The 20,544-nt window shown below is 47.5% G+C and overlaps 1 protein-coding gene across 5 annotated transcripts in view; it reads right to left on the bottom strand.

Annotated features, from left to right (window-relative positions):
• Positions 1 to 20,259, bottom strand: part of LOC148443030 (uncharacterized) — a 107,602-nt gene extending 87,343 nt beyond the window's left edge. For 2 of the 5 annotated variants that reach the window (XM_088463380.1, XM_088463377.1), the window contains exons 1-2: positions 20,144 to 20,220; positions 3,758 to 3,900 (exon numbers count right to left, since the gene is read on the bottom strand). In XM_088463380.1, the coding sequence (XP_088319506.1) occupies positions 3,758 to 3,877 (120 nt within the window). In that variant the 5' untranslated portion in view covers positions 3,878 to 3,900; positions 20,144 to 20,220. Of the gene's footprint in view, positions 1 to 3,757; positions 3,901 to 20,143 lie in introns of all 5 variants that reach the window. The other 3 variants (XM_088463379.1, XM_088463378.1, XM_088463382.1) reach the window with 3 other exon arrangements.
• Positions 20,260 to 20,544: the final 285 nt, after the last annotated feature.

The following is a 20,544-nucleotide window of genomic DNA, read 5'->3' on the forward strand; positions in this document are numbered from 1 at the left end:
AGTTGGACGGCTACTCTCTCACCCTATTACATATGTCCCTATACCTGAATCAAGTCTTGTACAATATTTCGGCTCTTATGGTTATAATTTTATAATGAAATAGATATTTTAAGAATTTTGTAGAACATAACATTTTAAGAAATACTAAATAAAAGTTACATTTTAATGATAATTCTGTTTGATAAGGAGTGACCCCCAAAAAGTTTCTCTTTCTTTCTCACTATCACAGTAACGGGGTCCCAGACTCCGGCGTGTGAGATTCTTTTTTATGTGAGTAGTCCATTAATTGGAATGTGCAATAGTGAGGTTTCAATATTTAATAACCCTCGCTTTATATGTACAGGGTGAGTCTCCCATATCCAAAATGCTCGGGACCAGGGGTATCTTGGATAACGGAATATTCCGTATTTTGGAATATTTGCAAATCATAATGAAATATCTTGGGAATGGGACCCAAATATACACACAGAATGCATTTATGTGTTATATACACCTTATACCCACAGCCTGCAGGTAAGTTTATACAATATTTATAATAATTTGTGCCTTAGACAAAGTTTGTGTACATTGAACCATCAAATATCAAAGGTTTCATTATCTCAGTCAGGGCAAAAATATTCTGTATTTCGGAATATTTGGATATGGGAGACTCAACCTGTATTTTATTTATTTGTTTAAAAGGATTTATTCTTACAGAAAAACCAAACAGCCACCACAGCTGTGGTCATGGGCTCAATCCTAACTTGCTGTGTGTAGTTTGTATGGTCTCTCATGTTTTGCTACAAGTTCCTCCTACAGTTCAAAAACATACTGGTAGGTTAACTGGCTTTTGACAAAGTAGACCAGAGTGTGTGGTCAGGAATTTAGGGCACAATTCAATTAGGAGCGATATGGGTTCCGTGATCCATTTCTGCAGCAATAATTGCATTTCTTTATGGACACCTATCTGAGCAGGGCAGACGCCTTGGTGCGCCCCTCCCAATGTATCATGTATTTGGATGGGATTAATCTGCAGAATAAAGATGTGTAATTTATCAGGTGATTTTCTCACAAAAAGCAGGAACATGGTGTAAATGATGTGGGACATGTATTATACGTGCTATAGTGATGGGAAATAACTTTTTGAAGCTAAAGATGGGAGTTATAAGTTTTTTTGTTTCCAACATTTTACAAACTTTCTATTTAAACAGAAAAGCAATAACCTTAGAGACATTCTATGTACCCGCTGTACAGACACAGATTTACCCGCTTTCTGGCTGTCATTTCTCCATCATTAAAAGAAATGGTAAAAAGCAGATATTTGGCACATTCTAACAGCGTCCAATACGGTGCTGATGGCCATACGCGGTCTATATACTGTGCTGCCACGTGCTGGGTGCTAAGTGTCGTTTCCCCACTTATTAATGCACTTGTCCCAGGTTATACACTATAGAAATAACGGGAGACATCACCGCAATTCCCACAAACTGCCATTTACAACTGAACTGCGCAAATAGTGGGAGCGCGCTTCCGGAAAAGTATCCAAGATTTACACTATTTTTTATACACGATTTCACAGCGCAGAAATCGCTCATAATGAAACTGAACCACTGATCCCAGAGAGGACTTTCCTCAGAGCAGGACATATACGCTGTATTCTACGCTGTCCATGTTCCATCAGTATAAGAAACGTTTGTTGCTGCTGTTTGTAAATATTCATCTTTCTCGTCCAAATAAAATGGAAATGATTAGGGCACAAGAGTGAGAAGCTGTGGTCTGTGCTACCTTACATACTAACAGCCAATCACATCTACAGAAAAAGAGGCATCATGTAACTCCCACCTCTGTAGTGAGAAGCTGTGGTCTGTACTACCTTACATACTGACAGCCAATCACGTCTATAGAAAAAGAGGCATCATGTAACTCCCACCTCTGTAGTGAGAAGCTGTGGTCTGTACTACCTTACATACTAACAGCCAATCACGTCTATAGAAAAAGAGGCATCATGTAACTCCCACCTCTGTAGTGAGAAGCTGTGGTCTGTACTACCTTACATACTGACAGCCAATCACGTCTATAGAAAAAGAGGCATCATGTAACTCCCACCTCTGTAGTGAGAAGCTGTGGTCTGTACTACCTTACATACTGACAGCCAATCACGTCTATAGAAAAAGAGGCATCATGTAACTCCCACCTCTGTAGTGAGAAGCTGTGGTCTGTACTACCTTACATACTAACAGCCAATCACGTCTATAGAAAAAGAGGCATCATGTAACTCCCACCTCTGTAGTGAGAAGCTGTGGTCTGTACTACCTTACATACTGACAGCCAATCACGTCTATAGAAAAAGAGGCATCATGTAACTCCCACCTCTGTAGTGAGAAGCTGTGGTCTGTGCTACCTTACATACTAACAGCCAATCACATCTACAGAAAAAGAGGCATCATGTAACTCCCACCTCTGTAGTGAGAAGCTGTGGTCTGTACTACCTTACATACTGACAGCCAATCACGTCTATAGAAAAAGAGGCATCATGTAACTCCCACCTCTGTAGTGAGAAGCTGTGGTCTGTACTACCTTACATACTAACAGCCAATCACGTCTATAGAAAAAGAGGCATCATGTAACTCCCACCTCTGTAGTGAGAAGCTGTGGTCTGTACTACCTTACATACTAACAGCCAATCACGTCTATAGAAAAAGAGGCATCATGTAACTCCCACCTCTGTAGTGAGAAGCTGTGGTCTGTTCTACCTTACATACTAACAGCCAATCACGTCTATAGAAAAAGAGGCATCATGTAACTCCCACCTCTGTAGTGAGAAGCTGTGGTCTGTACTACCTTACATAATGACAGCCAATCACGTCTATAGAAAAAGAGGCATCATGTAACTCCCACCTCTGTAGTGAGAAGCTGTGGTCTGTACTACCTTACATACTGACAGCCAATCACGTCTATAGAAAAAGAGGCATCATGTAACTCCCACCTCTGTAGTGAGAAGCTGTGGTCTGTTCTACCTTACATAATGACAGCCAATCACATCTACAGAAAAAGAGGCATCATGTAACTCCCACCTCTGTAGTGAGAAGCTGTGGTCTGTACTACCTTACATACTGACAGCCAATCACGTCTATAGAAAAAGAGGCATCATGTAACTCCCACCTCTGTAGTGAGAAGCTGTGGTCTGTACTACCTTACATACTAACAGCCAATCACGTCTATAGAAAAAGAGGCATCATGTAACTCCCACCTCTGTAGTGAGAAGCTGTGGTCTGTACTACCTTACATACTAACAGCCAATCACGTCTATAGAAAAAGAGGCATCATGTAACTCCCACCTCTGTAGTGAGAAGCTGTGGTCTGTTCTACCTTACATACTAACAGCCAATCACGTCTATAGAAAAAGAGGCATCATGTAACTCCCACCTCTGTAGTGAGAAGCTGTGGTCTGTACTACCTTACATAATGACAGCCAATCACGTCTATAGAAAAAGAGGCATCATGTAACTCCCACCTCTGTAGTGAGAAGCTGTGGTCTGTACTACCTTACATACTGACAGCCAATCACGTCTATAGAAAAAGAGGCATCATGTAACTCCCACCTCTGTAGTGAGAAGCTGTGGTCTGTTCTACCTTACATACTAACAGCAAATCACGTCTATAGAAAAAGAGGCATCATGTAACTGCCACCTCTGTAGTGAGAAGCTGTGGTCTGTACTACCTTACATAATGACAGCCAATCACATCTACAGAAAAAGAGGCATCATGTAACTCCCACCTCTGTAGTGAGAAGATGCAGGATTGCTAGGGCATGTCTGACTACTCTCTGCGACAGCGGCTTAGCAGGGGAGATGTTGCCCTCTGGGTATGGATCTGAATGCAGAGAAAGAGCGGCCATCGAACGATCAGCGTCAGTCTAACCTGAGCAAAACAAGAACAGCAGCTATTAAAAGAACATACATCTATAAAGCAGTACCCACTGTATACCCCACACTATCCTAGCGTTTTAGTACCCTATACTATACCCCTCACTATCCTAGCGTCATAGTACCCTATACTATACCCCACACTATCCTAGCGTCATAGTACCCACTGTATAACCCACACTATCCTAGAGTCATAGTAAGCAGTGTATACCCCACACTATCCTACCGTCATAGTACCCAGTGTATACCCCACACTATCATAGAGTCATAGTACCCAGTGTATACCCCACACTATCCTACCGTCATAGTACCCAGTGTATAACCCACACTATCCTAGCGTCATAGTACCCAGTGTATAACCCACACTATCCTACCGTCATAGTACACAGTGTATAACCCACACTATCCTAGAGTCATAGTACCCAGTGTATACCCTACACTATCCTAGCATCATAGTACCCACTGTATAACCCACACTATCCTACCGTCATAGTACCCAGTGTAGAACCCACACTATCCTAGAGTCATAGTACCCAGTGTATACCCCACACTATCCTAGCGTCATAGTACCCAGTGTATAACCCACACTATCCTAGCGTCATAGTACCCACTGTATACCCAACACTATCCTAGCGTCACAGTACCCTATACTATACCCCACACTATCCTAGCGTCATTGTACCCTATACTATACCCCACTCTATCCTAGCGTCATTGTACCCTATACTATACCCCACTCTATCCTAGCGTCATAGTACCCTATACTATACCCCACACTATCCTAGCGTCATAGTACCCTATACTATACCCCACACTATCCTAGCGTCATAGTACCCTATACTATACCCCACACTATCCTAGCGTCATAGTACCCACAGTATACCCCACACTATCCTAGCGTCATAGTACCCACAGTATACCCCACACTATCCTAGCGTCACAGTACCCTATACTATACCCCACACTATCCTAGCATCATAGTACCCTATACTATACCCCACACTGTCCTAGCGTCATAGTACCCTATACTATACCCCACACTGTCCTAGCGTCATAGTACCCTATACTATACCCCACACTATCTTAGCGTCATAGTACCCTATACTATACCCCACACTATCCTAGCGTCATAGTACCCTATACTATACCCCACACTATCCTAGCGTCATAGTACCCTATAGTATACCCCACACTATCCTAGCATCATAGTACCATATACTATACTAGCGTCATACTAACCTATACTATACCCCACACTATACTAGTGTCATACTACCCTATACTATACCCCACACTATACTAGTGTCATACTACCCTATACTATTCCCCACACTGTAATAGCGTCATAGTACCCTATACTATACCCCACACTATCCTAGCGTCATTGTACCCTATACTATACCCCACTCTATCCTAGCGTCATAGTACCCTATACTATACCCCACACTATCCTACCGTCATAGTACCCTATACTATACCCCACACTATCCTAGCGTCATTGTACACTATACTATACCCCACACTATCCTAGCATCATAGTACCCTATACTATACCCCACTCTATCCCAGCATCATAGTACCCTATACTATACCCCACACTATCCTAGCGTCATAGTACCGTATACTATACCCCACACTATCCTAGCGTCATAGTACCCTATACTATACCCCACACTATCCTAGCGTCATTGTATCCTATACTATACCCAACACTATACTAGCGTCATAGTACCCTATACTATACCCCTCACTGTCCTAGTGTGCTATATGTATGTACCATGGTACAGGCCTCACCAGGGTATAACTGTCACTACACGCACTTCTCTCCCCGGGGACATACATGTATTATTACCCTATACCTGTAATGCTGTACCCCTAACACTCTCCCTGTATCACCCCCTGTACCCTATACTATACCTCTCACTGTCCTAGTGTGCTATATGTATGTACCATGGTACAGGCCTCACCAGGGTATAACTGTCACTACCTGCACCCCACTCCCCGGGGACATACATGTATTATTACCCTATACCTGTAATGCTGTACCCCTAACACTCTCCCTGTATCACCCCCTGTACCCTATACTATACCTCTCACTGTCCTAGTGTGCTATATGTATGTACCATGGTACAGGCCTCACCAGGGTATAACTGTCACTACCCGCACCCCTCTCCCCGGGGACATACATGTATTATTACCCTATACCTGTAATGCTGTACCCCTAACACTCTCCCTGTATCACCCCCTGTACCCCTCACTGTCCTAGTGTGCTATATGTATGTACCATGGTACAGGCCTTACCAGGGTATAACTGTCACTACCCGCACCCCTCTCCCCGGGGACATACATGTATTATTACCCTATACCTGTAATGCTGTACCCCTAACACTCTCCCTGTATCACCCCCTATACCCTATACTATACCTCTCACTGTCCTAGTGTGCTATATTATATGTATGTACCATGGTACAGGCCTCACCAGGGTATAACTGTCACTACACGCACTTCTCTCCCCGGGGACATACATGTATTATTACCCTATACCTGTAATGCTGTACCCCTAACACTCTCCCTGTATCACCCCCTGTACCCTATACTATACCTCTCACTGTCCTAGTGTGCTATATGTATGTACCATGGTACAGGCCTCACCAGGGTATAACTGTCACTACCCGCACCCCTCTCCCCGGGGACATACATGTATTATTACCCTATACCTGTAATGCTGTACCCCTAACACTCTCCCTGTATCACCCCCTGTACCCTATACTATACCCCTCACTGTCCTAGTGTGCTGTATGTATGTACCATGGTACAGGCCTCACCAGGGTATAACTGTCACTACCCGCACCCCTCTCCCCGGGGACATAATGTATTATTACCCTATACCTGTAATGCTGTACCCCTAATACTCTCCCTGTATCACCCCCTGTACCCTATACTATACCCCTCACTGTCCTAGTGTGCTATATGTATGTACCATGGTACAGGCCTTACCAGGGTATAACTGTCACTACCTGCACCCCTCTCCCCGGGGACATACATGTATTATTACCCTATACCTGTAATGCTGTACCCCTAACACTCTCCCTGTATCACCCCCTATACCCTATACTATACCTCTCACTGTCCTAGTGTGCTATATGTATGTACCATGGTACAGGCCTCACCAGGGTATAACTGTCACTACCCGCACCCCTCTCCCCGGGGACATACATGTATTATTACCCTATACCTGTAATGCTGTACCCCTAACACTCTCCCTGTATCACCCCCTGTACCCTATACTATACCCCTCACTGTCCTAGTGTGCTATATGTATGTACCATGGTACAGGCCTCACCAGGGTATAACTGTCACTACCCGCACCTCTCTCCCCGGGGACATAACAAGAGATATGGTAAGAACTTACCTTTGTTATCTCTGTTTCTACGAAGTCCATAGGGTCCACAGGGTTGACCTTGGGGTATAGGTTGGGAACCAAATCCGGGCACCACGCAGTTAAAGCTTTTAGCTCCCAGGATGCACTGGGTCCACTCTCCCTATAACCCCACCCCCAAGCCAGAGGCACCTCAGTTTGTAAGTAGCCAAAGGCCGGAGGAGGAGAGAAAAAGAGAGAGAAAACTGGAACACTCAATAACCATACTCACCGAAATGGGAGACGGAAAACCGGTGACCAGCCACACAGCCCATATGAAGCCAGGTGCGTCAGGGCGGGCGCCCTGTGGACCCTATGGACTTCGTAGAAACAGAGATAACAAAGGTAAGTTCTTACCATATCTCTTGTTTTCTACTTCAGGGTCCATAGGGGGTCCACAGGGTTGACCTTGGGGATGTCCCAAAGCAGTTCAACCAAGGGTGGGGACGCTCCTGTGCTGAGAGGAGAATCCGTCGCCAAAAAGGAAGCATCCTGAGAGGCAAAGGAAACCAATGCCTAGAACCTTAAAAAGGTGTGGACAGAAGACCACGTGGCCACCTAGTAAGGCAAAACAGCCGAGGCGCCACAGCGAGCCGCCACGAGGGTCACATGGCCCGAGAAAAAACAAGCATCAACAACAGGAAGGCCTACCCATGAGTAGGCCCCTGAGGAAGACCTACGAGGCCATCCAAGCCAACATTTGGTTATAGGCCGGCCATCCTTTCCTGTGAAAACCAGAAATCTCAGACCACCAATAAGGAGTCCGATTTCCGTAAGGAACCTGAACGGATCACATAAATCCAAAGAGGCCAGACCACAGTCAATGAGGCCACACCAGCCGAGAGGACTGGGGATAGAATGGCCGTACCATAAGTTCCAGAATAATATGGAACCTGAAAACCACTAAGAAGAAACACAGGGCGAGAGCAACTCCCACCCTGACATGATGCCCTCCAGAAGAGGGAGCCACATGAGAACGCTCCCAATTCAGACACTCTCCTGGTTGATATAAACACCCTGAGAGAAAGAGAGAGCCTAAGCAATAGACCATGTAATGGCTATCACAACCAGCGGTTCCATTGACTGTCCCCGGAGGTAACGAAGAACCACTACTTACTCCCAAGGAGTCCCTAGGGAGGACAAATGGAGGCATAATCAAGAAAACACTCCAAAGGATGAACTGGATACCAGAGTGAAGCAATTCCATATCTTAACCATACTGACAGTGTAGAGATCCGCACTGTCAGGAAGACCAGGCCAAGTGTGAAACCCAAGTCAGCCGGAAGGAATGCCAGAATATCTGGAAATCCTGGACACCGGAGGATTGTATCGACAGGTACAATACCATAAGATTTATGGCTGCCACAGTTTGTGGTAGGTCCCAGCAAAAGCTGATCCATGTGCTCTAATCATTCCAACGATGACAAAGCCAGGGAAGCCGTAAGACCACTGTAAGGACACAGTCAAAGACAAACGACCCAGGTCCAAGGCAAACCAAGGACCCTGAGACAACAGGTCCGGGCAGTGAAGCATCAGGGATGGAGTATCGATGTAGAGCCTCCGAAGATCCAAGTACCCCTGACATCTGGGGCAATCAGGAGCCACCAGCAGGAAAGCATCTCCGTCTCGATTGAAAACACTTCCAAAGACCCCGAGGAAGAAGGGAGACCGGAGAACACAGGTACACAAAGTGGAAGGACCACTTCACCTACAAAGAGTCGCTGAAGTTTGCTTCAGAATCCCCAGAGCTGAACTGTAACACCATAGTGTGATAAAGTCAGAAGGCCATGAGGGTCACCTCAGGGGAGCCCCCCTTGCTCACCAGGAGATGAAACCTCTCTTGGGGAAGAGACTAGTCCCCGGGATGCACGTCGTGACGGCTGAGGACTCCCGCTTCCCAATGGAGAGCTCCTGAAATGAACGCTGCCGAGATGGTCGGGAGGAGACCCTCGGACTATGTCCGAATATGTGACATACCTGTCACTGCCACCCAACGAACAGTGTTGCTAAAAAGGAAGCCACTGTCCTGACCCTGTCGGACTGAACCTTTTCAGGTTCACCGGGAAACAAGAGTTATGCCAGAGTAAGTTAATTGACAGGGTGGAATCGACAGACGTCCAACTGCACTGGAAAGGATTCGATCCAGACACTGTCCCTAGCAAAGAAAACCCTGGACGAGATGGCCATAGCCACCCGGACAGGGACCGACTTGCCTCCGGAGAGAGCATCATCGTTTGAACAGTTATCCGACAGAAAAAAAAACTCATTCCATCTGGAGATGAGCCAATTATGGAAAGGCCTGGAATGGAACTGAGCCCATTCCACCATGCATCCCAGAGTGTAAAGACATCTGTCGACTGCGCAGACAACCATGTACTCCTAATGGAAGAGAGGAGATTCCGTCTTACGCCAGAAGAATTCTCAGATTCTGAGAATCCAGCAGGGATCCTAGATGAAGAATACCCAGAGAGGGATGCAGGGAGGACCTTTTCCCCGTTGATTAAACGTCTGCACCCTGAAGAAGCCACAGTCATCCTGACCTGGCCGTAAAGTACCCCGGTGATCCCGCTAAGAGCAGGAGGCCGTCCAGGTACAGGAGCATTGGGATATACTGAACAGAAGAACTGTCAGAAAATCCAAAACGCTGGTAAACCCCTGTGGGGCTGAGGACAGTCCCAACAGGCAGAGCCCGAAAAATTGTAAGTGTTGCTGTGATACAGCAAACCTCAGCCCATGCTGAGGAAAGGTCTCTGTAAGTACCCGTAGGCACGCGTCCTGTATATCCAGTGATACCCTAAAGTCCCCAGGTTCCAAACATCGTATGATGGAGCATAGGGATTTCCTCCTGAGCCCAGGTAGCTTTAGGAACTGGTTCAGGGAATTGAGACAGAGAATAGGCCAAAGAGGACCATTCAGCCACCGCACCAGAAAGAAAGCAGAACAACCAGTCCCTCACTGAGATAGTGGGGATGGCCTAATTAGCTCCGCTTACCGCAACAACTGCATAGCTTTCTGGATCTGTAAGGCCCTTGTAAAGAGGGCGTACCCTCCTACCCACGTAGCCGCGGCAACTTGACACTAATACCGGGCGAACTGAGAAAATCGGTATCTCCCAGTTGTAGGCCTGTCCCGTCAGACTGAAGAGATATCCGTAGGTTCAGAAGCAGGATCGGCTGGCAGTCCAGGCCTGCTCGGTACTGGATATGTCGGCCCTTGTAGATGCCGACAGTCTACGAAGAAACAGACCTTTAGGCTGACCCAGAGGACAAAAAAGACTTAACAGACTTAGTCTGAGGCCTTGTAGTGGGCATAGCTGAAAGCGGTAAACTTGTCGTTAGTAATACTGCCAATGTTACTACAATCTTGTCAAGGTCAGGACCAAACAATATCAACCCTAAAGATTTTATCTGCACCTCTGCATTCCCAGAGCGCAGCCATAGGGTATTACGGAGGATACAGTCGCAGCCGGAACTCTGAAAGTTAGGAGACTGGTATCCAATATAGGCATTTCCACCTATGACAACAGCATATATTACGTGAGCGACCAAATACATTTGAAACCCCGACGTGTTGGAGGGGAAAAAACGTTACAAATGCATCAACCCAATATGCAATAGTATTAACCAACCATGCTATAGCCATGGTAGGATGGGTAACAACTCCTGAAAGCAAGTATACTGATTTCAGGCAGAGTTACCACCTACGGAACCGAAGAATCCGACCACGCAGGAATGGGAGGCGTAGTAACGTCTGTAATCAGACGAGCAACACGCCCATCCCCCCCAGGAGGGGCTCGTGATGACCCTCAGGGAATTCGGGACAGGAGGCCAAACACTGTTGTAACACCTCCTATCTGGCAACAGCCAGAGTCCCGCTATGCGATCCACCCGCTAGTCAGCAACAGGTAACCCGAAGGCACGCAATACTGAGGGTGTATGATACAGGTGCAGGTCAACATTCACTCTAACCAGAATGGACCTGCTACCAGCCCTAAAGCAGGGATAATAATACCTGAAATAGGCTTCCCCCCGTGTAAGAGGGAAAGAGCCCCGAACAGTACCCAGTTCACGGCAGAGCCAACTGGGAAGTAACCACAGGGCGTCAACCACGCCAATTAGCGTTTCGTAGAAAACGACATCCACCCAGGGTGGCTGTTGTGGTATCCCTGCAAGGGGAATGACAGACTATTGTGGCACCAGGGGGAATTCATATACTGCGAAAAACCCCTGCAGGGAGCGGTAGTCTGTGTCACAGGGGAAGAGAGCAAGAAGCTGCGAGATACCCTGAGATGAAAAGGGCAGTATGGTGAAGTAACCCCAAGTGAGGTACAACAATGGGGCCCGCCCGGCGATCCGCAATTGAGAGGATCCCGAGAAAACAAACCGCCCAAGGGGGTCGTGAAAGAGGCCGGCACCAGATGACGCCACATACAGAACCCTTTATGAGTCAAATCCTCCGCACTAACACCTGCAGCACATGACTTGCAGGATAGTAAAAATGGGTGCAATATAACGCTCTATCTCCTGGTCAGACATATCTGACCAATCTTGGCGGAAATATAAAGCAGCACTATACTGGTCCTGACTGATGCCAAAAATTAGCTGCAGGGACCCATTTTCAGCGTAAGCAACACACAGGTCCATCTAAAATATGGCAACGTGCAGCACGCAACAGTATGTGACAAACCACACAAATATTAACAAGTATATAAATGTGAGGTCTCAGAACCACCCTAAGTACAGCTGTATTAGGGCAGATAAAGAAAAGGGATAGATATACACTGACAGGTGAGAGAATAAAGTACAGTCAGCACTAGCATAAGTCACATACAATGCAGATATATACATATATACATAAACATGTCATGTAATATACTGCACTATTACACTGCATTCAACTGCCCAGATTCAGTGTCTGGGAAGGCTACAGCGCTGTGTACACTGACCTGATGGTGAGGTACGCAGGGGGACTGGACTCACTGCCATCCTGAGAGATTTCTGCTGCACCACAGAGATAAAATGGCCGCTGGAGACCTCAGAGGAAGCGTGGCCCGCGGAGGAAGCAGCTCAGCGACGCCAGACTATGGATACTGAAAGGCGCGCTGAGCTGAGGGGAGGAGCCGCTGTAACAGGGAAGGCTGCCTCCCCTGGCCGGCTATTAACCCCCGGGACGCCGGCTCCCTGCACCGATCGTTAAGTCCCTGGTGGTCTAGTGGACACACGGGGTATGGGGGGCCCGCCGCCACTGCCAGCGCCTCCGGTCTGTCCCCTGAGACCGGAGGCACAGGACTGCATTTGAAATGCGCGGATCACCGCAAGCGGTGATCCGCGACCTTACCTGCTCCCCGTGGATCCGGCAGCAGTCCTGGGCGCCCGCAGAGTCCGGCTAGTACAGACTCTGGGGTCCCGCTGAGATCCCCAGATCTGTACTGGCGTCTCAGCGCCAGCGGGGTGACGGAGCGGCAGCTTAGACGTCCTATGGACAGTCCGACGCTGCCGCTCTGAAGAGTCCAAAGTCCAAAAAAAAAACTTTGTCCCTAAAAAAATAAAATAAGCTTAGGGGCTGCTAATCAGCTCCCCCTGCGCTAACTGTGACCCGACTCCGGCCGGGCACCAACTTAAACTGAGGTGCCTCTGGCTTGGGGGTGGGGTTATAGGGAGAGTGGACCCAGTGCATCCTGGGAGCTAAAAGCTTTAACTGCGTGGTGCCCGGATTTGGTTCCCAACCTATACCCCAAGGTCAACCCTGTGGACCTCCTATGGACCCTGAAGTAGAAACATGTATTATTACCCCATACCTGTAATACTGTACCCCTAATACTCTCCCTGTATCACCCCCTGTACCCTATACTATACCCCTCACTGTCCTAGTGTGCTATATGTATGTACCATGGTACAGGCCTCACCAGGGTACAACTGTCACTACCCGAACCCCTCTCCCCGGGGACATACATGTATTATTACCCTATACCTGTAATGCTGTACCCCTAACACTCTACATGTATCACCCCCTGTACCCTATACTATACCCCTCACTGTCCTAGTGTGCTACATGTATGTACCATGGTACAGGCCTCACCAGGGTATAACTGTCACTACCCGCACCCCTCTCCCCGGGGACATACATGTATTATTACCCTATACCTGTAATGCTGTACCTCTAACACTCTCCCTGTATCACCCCCTGTACCCTATATACTATACCCCTCACTGTCCTAGTGTGCTATATGTATGTACCATGGTACAGGCCTCACCAGGGAATGTGTCACTACCCGCACCCCTCTCCCCGGGGACATACATGTATTATTACCCTATACCTGTAATGCTGTACCCCTAATACTCTCCCTGTATCACCCCCTGTACCCTATACTATACCCCTCACTGTCCTAGTGTGCTATATGTATGTACCATGGTATAGGCCTCACCAGGGTATAACTGTCACTACCCGCACCCCTCTCCCCGGGGACATATATGTATTATTACCCTATACCTGTAATGCTGTACCCCTAACACTCTCCCTGTATCACCCCCTGTACCCTATACTATACCCCTCACAGTCCTAGTGTGCTATATGTATGTACCATGGTACAGGCCTCACCAGGGTATAACTGTCACTACCCGCACCCCTCTCCCCGGGGACATACATGTATTATTACCCTATACCTGTAATGCTGAACACCTAACACTCTCCCTGTATCACCCCATGTACCCTATACTATACCTCTCTCACTGTCCTAGTGTGCTATATGTATGTACCATGGTACAGGCCTCACCAGGGTATAACTGTCACTACCCGCACCCCTCTCCCCGGGGACATATATGTATTATTACCCTATACCTGTAATGCTCTACCCCTAACACTCTCCCTGTATCATCCCCTGTACCCTATATACTATACCCCTCAATGTCCTAGTGTGCTAAATGTATGTACCATGGTACAGGCCTCACCAGGGTATAACTGTCACTACCCGCACCCCTCTCCCCGGGGACATACATGTATTATTACCCTATACCTGTAATACTGTACCCCTAATACTCTCCCTATATCACCCCCTTGTACCCTATACTATACCTCTCACTGTCCTAGTGTGCTATATGTATGTACCATGGTACAGGCCTCACCAGGGTATAACTGTCACTACACGCACTTCTCTCCCCGGAGACATACATGTATTATTACCCTATACCTGTAATGCTGTACCACTAACACTCTCCCTGTATCACCCCCTGTACCCTATACTATACCTCTCACTGTCCTAGTGTGCTGTATGTATGTACCATGGTACAGGCCTCACCAGGGTATAACAGTCACTACCCGCACCCCTCTCCCCGGGGACATATATGTATTATTACCCTATACCTGTAATGCTGTACCACTAACACTCTCCCTGTATCACCCCCTGTACCCTATACTATACCTCTCACTGTCCTAGTGTGCTGTATGTATGTACCATGGTACAGGCCTCACCAGGGTATAACTGTCACTACCCGCACCCCTCTCCCCGGGGACATAATGTATTATTACCCTATACCTGTAATGCTGTACCCCTAATACTCTCCCTGTATCACCCCCTGTACCCTATACTATACCCCTCACTGTCCTAGTGTGCTATATGTATGTACCATGGTACAGGCCTCACCAGGGTATAACTGTCACTACCTGCACCCCTCTCCCCGGGGACATACATGTATTATTACCCTATACCTGTAATGCTGTACCCCTAACACTCTCCCTGTATCACCCCCTGTACCCTATACTATACCTCTCACTGTCCTAGTGTGCTATATGTATGTACCATGGTACAGGCCTCACCAGGGTATAACTGTCACTACCCGCACCCCTCTCCCCGGGGACATACATGTATTATTACCCTATAAATCTAATGCTGTACCCCTAACACTCTCCCTGTATCACCCCCTGTACCCTATACTATACCTCTCACTGTCCTAGTGTGCTATATGTATGTACCATAGTACAGGCCTTACCAGGGTATAACTGTCACTACCCGCACCTCTCTCCCCGGGGACATACATGTATTATTACCCTATACCTGTAATGCTGTACCCCTAACACTCTCCCTGTATCACCCCCTGTACCCTATACTATACCCCTCACTGTCCTAGTGTGCTATATGTATGTACCATGGTACAGGCCTCACCAGGGTATAACTGTCACTACCCGCACCTCTCTCCCCGGGGACATACATGTATTATTACCCTATACCTGAAATGCTGTACCCCTATCACTCTCCCTGTATCACCCCCTGTACCCCTCACTGTCCTAGTGTGCTATATGTATGTACCATGGTACAGGCCTTACCAGGGTATAACTGTCACTACCCGCACCCCTCTCCCCGGGGACATACATGTATTATTACCCTATACCTGTAATGCTGTACCCCTAACACTCTCCCTGTATCACCCCCTGTACCCTATACTATACCTCTCACTGTCCTAGTGTGCTATATGTATGTACCATGGTACAGGCCTCACCAGGGTATAACTGTCACTACCCGCACCCCTCTCCCCGGGGAAATACATGTATTACCCTATACCTGTAATGCTGTACCCCTAATACTCTCCCTGTATCACCCCCTGTACCCTATACTATACCCCTCACTGTCCTAGTGTGCTATATGTATGTACCATGGTACAGGCCTCACCAGGGTATAACTGTCACTACCCGCACCCCTCTCCCCGGGGACATATATGTATTATTACCCTATACCTGTAATGCTGTACCCCTAACACTCTCCCTGTATCACCCCCTGTACCCTATACTATACCCCTCACAGTCCTAGTGTGCTATATGTATGTACCATGGTACAGGCCTCACCAGGGTATAACTGTCACTACCCGCACCCCTCTCCCCGGGGACATACATGTATTATTACCCTATACCTGTAATGCTGAACACCTAACACTCTCCCTGTATCACCCCATGTACCCTATACTATACCTCTCTCACTGTCCTAGTGTGCTATATGTATGTACCATGGTACAGGCCTCACCAGGGTATAACTGTCACTACCCGCACCCCTCTCCCCGGGGACATATATGTATTATTACCCTATACCTATAATGCTCTACCCCTAACACTCTCCCTGTATCATCCCCTGTACCCTATATACTATACCCCTCAATGTCCTAGTGTGCTAAATGTATGTACCATGGTACAGGCCTCACCAGGGTATAACTGTCACTACCAGCACCTCTCTCCCCGGGGACATATATGTATTATTACCCTATACCTGTAATGCTGTACCCCTAATACTCTCCCTGTATCACCCCCTGTACCCTATACTATACCCCTCAATGTCCTAGTGTGCTATATGTATGTACCATGGTACAGGCCTCACCAGGGTATAACTGTCACTACACGCACTTCTCTCCACGGGGACATACATGTATTATTACCCTATACCTGTAATGCTGTACCCCTAACACTCTCTTTGTATCACCCCCTGTACCCTATACTATACCTCTCACTGTCCTAGTGTGCTATATGTATGTACCATGGTACAGGCCTCACCAGGGTATAACTGTCACTACCCGCACCCCTCTCCCCGGGGACATACATGTATTATTACCCTATACCTGTAATGCTGTACCCCTAACACTCTCCCTGTATCACCCCCTGTACCCTATACTATACCTCTCACTGTCCTAGTGTGCTATATGTATGTACCATGGTACAGGCCTCACCAGGGTATAACTGTCACTACCCGCACCCCTCTCCCCGGGGACATACATGTATTATTACCCTATACCTGTAATGCTGTACCCCTAACACTCTCCCTGTATCACCCCCTGTACCCTATACTATACCTCTCACTGTCCTAGTGTGCTATATGTATGTACCATGGTACAGGCCTCACCAGGGTATAACTGTCACTACCCGCACCCCTCTCCCCGGGGACATACATGTATTATTACCCTATACCTGTAATGCTGTACCCCTAACACTCTCCCTGTATCACCCCCTGTACCCTATACTATACCTCTCACTGTCCTAGTGTGCTATATGTATGTACCATGGTACAGGCCTCACCAGGGTATAACTGTCACTACCCGCACCCCTCTCCCCGGGGACATACATGTATTATTACCCTATACCTGTAATGCTGTACCCCTAACACTCTCCCTGTATCACCCCCTGTACCCTATACTATACCTCTCACTGTCCTAGTGTGCTATATGTATGTACCATGGTACAGGCCTCACCAGGGTATAACTGTCACTACCCGCACCCCTCTCCTCGGGGACATACATGTATTATTACCCTATACCTGTAATGCTGTACCCCTAACACTCTCCCTGTATCACCCCCTGTACCCTATACTATACCTCTCACTGTCCTAGTGTGCTATATGTATGTACCATGGTACAGGCCTCACCAGGGTATAACTGTCACTACCCGCACCCCTCTCCCCGGGGAAATACATGTATTACCCTATACCTGTAATGCTGTACCCCTAATACTCTCCCTGTATCACCCCCTGTACCCTATACTATACCCCTCACTGTCCTAGTGTGCTATATGTATGTACCATGGTACAGGCCTCACCAGGGTATAACTGTCACTACCCGCACCCCTCTCCCCGGGGACATATATGTATTATTACCCTATACCTGTAATGCTGTACCCCTAACACTCTCCCTGTATCACCCCCTGTACCCTATACTATACCCCTCACAGTCCTAGTGTGCTATATGTATGTACCATGGTACAGGCCTCACCAGGGTATAACTGTCACTACCCGCACCCCTCTCCCCGGGGACATACATGTATTATTACCCTATACCTGTAATGCTGAACACCTAACACTCTCCCTGTATCACCCCATGTACCCTATACTATACCTCTCTCACTGTCCTAGTGTGCTATATGTATGTACCATGGTACAGGCCTCACCAGGGTATAACTGTCACTACCCGCACCCCTCTCCCCGGGGACATATATGTATTATTACCCTATACCTATAATGCTCTACCCCTAACACTCTCCCTGTATCATCCCCTGTACCCTATATACTATACCCCTCAATGTCCTAGTGTGCTAAATGTATGTACCATGGTACAGGCCTCACCAGGGTATAACTGTCACTACCAGCACCTCTCTCCCCGGGGACATATATGTATTATTACCCTATACCTGTAATGCTGTACCCCTAATACTCTCCCTGTATCACCCCCTGTACCCTATACTATACCCCTCACTGTCCTAGTGTGCTATATGTATGTACCATGGTACAGGCCTCACCAGGGTATAACTGTCACTACACGCACTTCTCTCCACGGGGACATACATGTATTATTACCCTATACCTGTAATGCTGTACCCCTAACACTCTCCTTGTATCACCCCCTGTACCCTATACTATACCTCTCACTGTCCTAGTGTGCTATATGTATGTACCATGGTACAGGCCTCACCAGGGTATAACTGTCACTACCCGCACCCCTCTCCCCGGGGACATACATGTATTATTACCCTATACCTGTAATGCTGTACCCCTAACACTCTCCCTGTATCACCCCCTGTACCCTATACTATACCTCTCACTGTCCTAGTGTGCTATATGTATGTACCATGGTACAGGCCTCACCAGGGTATAACTGTCACTACCCGCACCCCTCTCCCCGGGGACATACATGTATTATTACCCTATACCTGTAATGCTGTACCCCTAACACTCTCCCTGTATCACCCCCTGTACCCTATACTATACCTCTCACTGTCCTAGTGTGCTATATGTATGTACCATGGTACAGGCCTCACCAGGGTATAACTGTCACTACCCGCACCCCTCTCCCCGGGGACATACATGTATTATTACCCTATACCTGTAATGCTGTACCCCTAACACTCTCCCTGTATCACCCCCTGTACCCTATACTATACCTCTCACTGTCCTAGTGTGCTATATGTATGTACCATGGTACAGGCCTCACCAGGGTATAACTGTCACTACCCGCACCCCTCTCCCCGGGGACATACATGTATTATTACCCTATACCTGTAATGCTGTACCCCTAACACTCTCCCTATATCACCCCCTGTACCCTATAGTATACCCCTCACTGTCCTAGTGTGCTATATGTATGTACCATGGTACAGGCCTCACCAGGGTATAACTGTCACTACCCGCACCCCTCTCCCCGGGGACATACATGTATTATTACCCTATACCTGTAATGCTGTACCCCTAACACTCTCCCTGTATCACCCCCTGTACCCTATACTATACCTCTCACTGTCCTAGTGTGCTATATGTATGTACCATGGTACAGGCCTCACCAGGGTATAACTGTCACTACCCGCACCCCTCTCCCCGGGGACATACATGTATTATTACCCTATACCTGTAATGCTGTACCCCTAACACTCTCCCTATATCACCCCCTGTACCCTATAGTATACCCCTCACTGTCCTAGTGTGCTATATGTATGTACCATGGTACAGGCCTCACCAGGGTATAACTGTCACTACCCGCACCCCTCTCCCCGGGGACATACATGTATTATTACCCTATACCTGTAATGCTGTACCCCTAACACTCTCCCTGTATCACCCCCTGTACCCTATACTATACCTCTCACTGTCCTAGTGTGCTATATGTATGTACCATGGTACAGGCCTCACCAGGGTATAACTGTCACTACCCGCACCCCTCTCCCCGGGGACATACATGTATTATTACCCTATACCTGTAATGCTGTACCCCTAACACTCTCCCTGTATCACCCCCTGTAGTAGTGTAGGTTATAGGTGTACAGCAGGGTATATACGTCACAGCACAGGGTATACAAGGCATACACAGTATACAGCACCCCAGTGATCACAGTCCGGGATCTCGTACTTCCGGTCCGGGTGTTCCTTTCTGCAGTCTCCGAGCACCGGAAACAAAAACATCTCGTAATTCCGCCCATGTGACGTCAGGGGCCAATAGTGCGACACTTCTAGTTTTATATAGCAGGTACAGGCGGAGGGTGTGAGAGGAGCTTGTTCATTGGCTGCCTGACTCTCCGTGTTATTGTGGGGTTAATGTTATATATTCCTCTCCCATTGTGTCTTTTCTACACCCTATATACAGCGCTATACTGCTACAGCTTATATATACAGTGCTATACTGCTACACCCTATATACAGCGCTATACTGCTACACCCTATATACAGCGCTATACTACTACACCCTATATACAGCGCTATACTGCTAC

The sequence above is a fragment of the Taudactylus pleione genome, unplaced genomic scaffold, assembly GCF_031769625.1.
Source record: "Taudactylus pleione unplaced genomic scaffold, aTauple2 ptg001351l, whole genome shotgun sequence".
Lineage (NCBI taxonomy): Eukaryota > Metazoa > Chordata > Amphibia > Anura > Myobatrachidae > Taudactylus > Taudactylus pleione.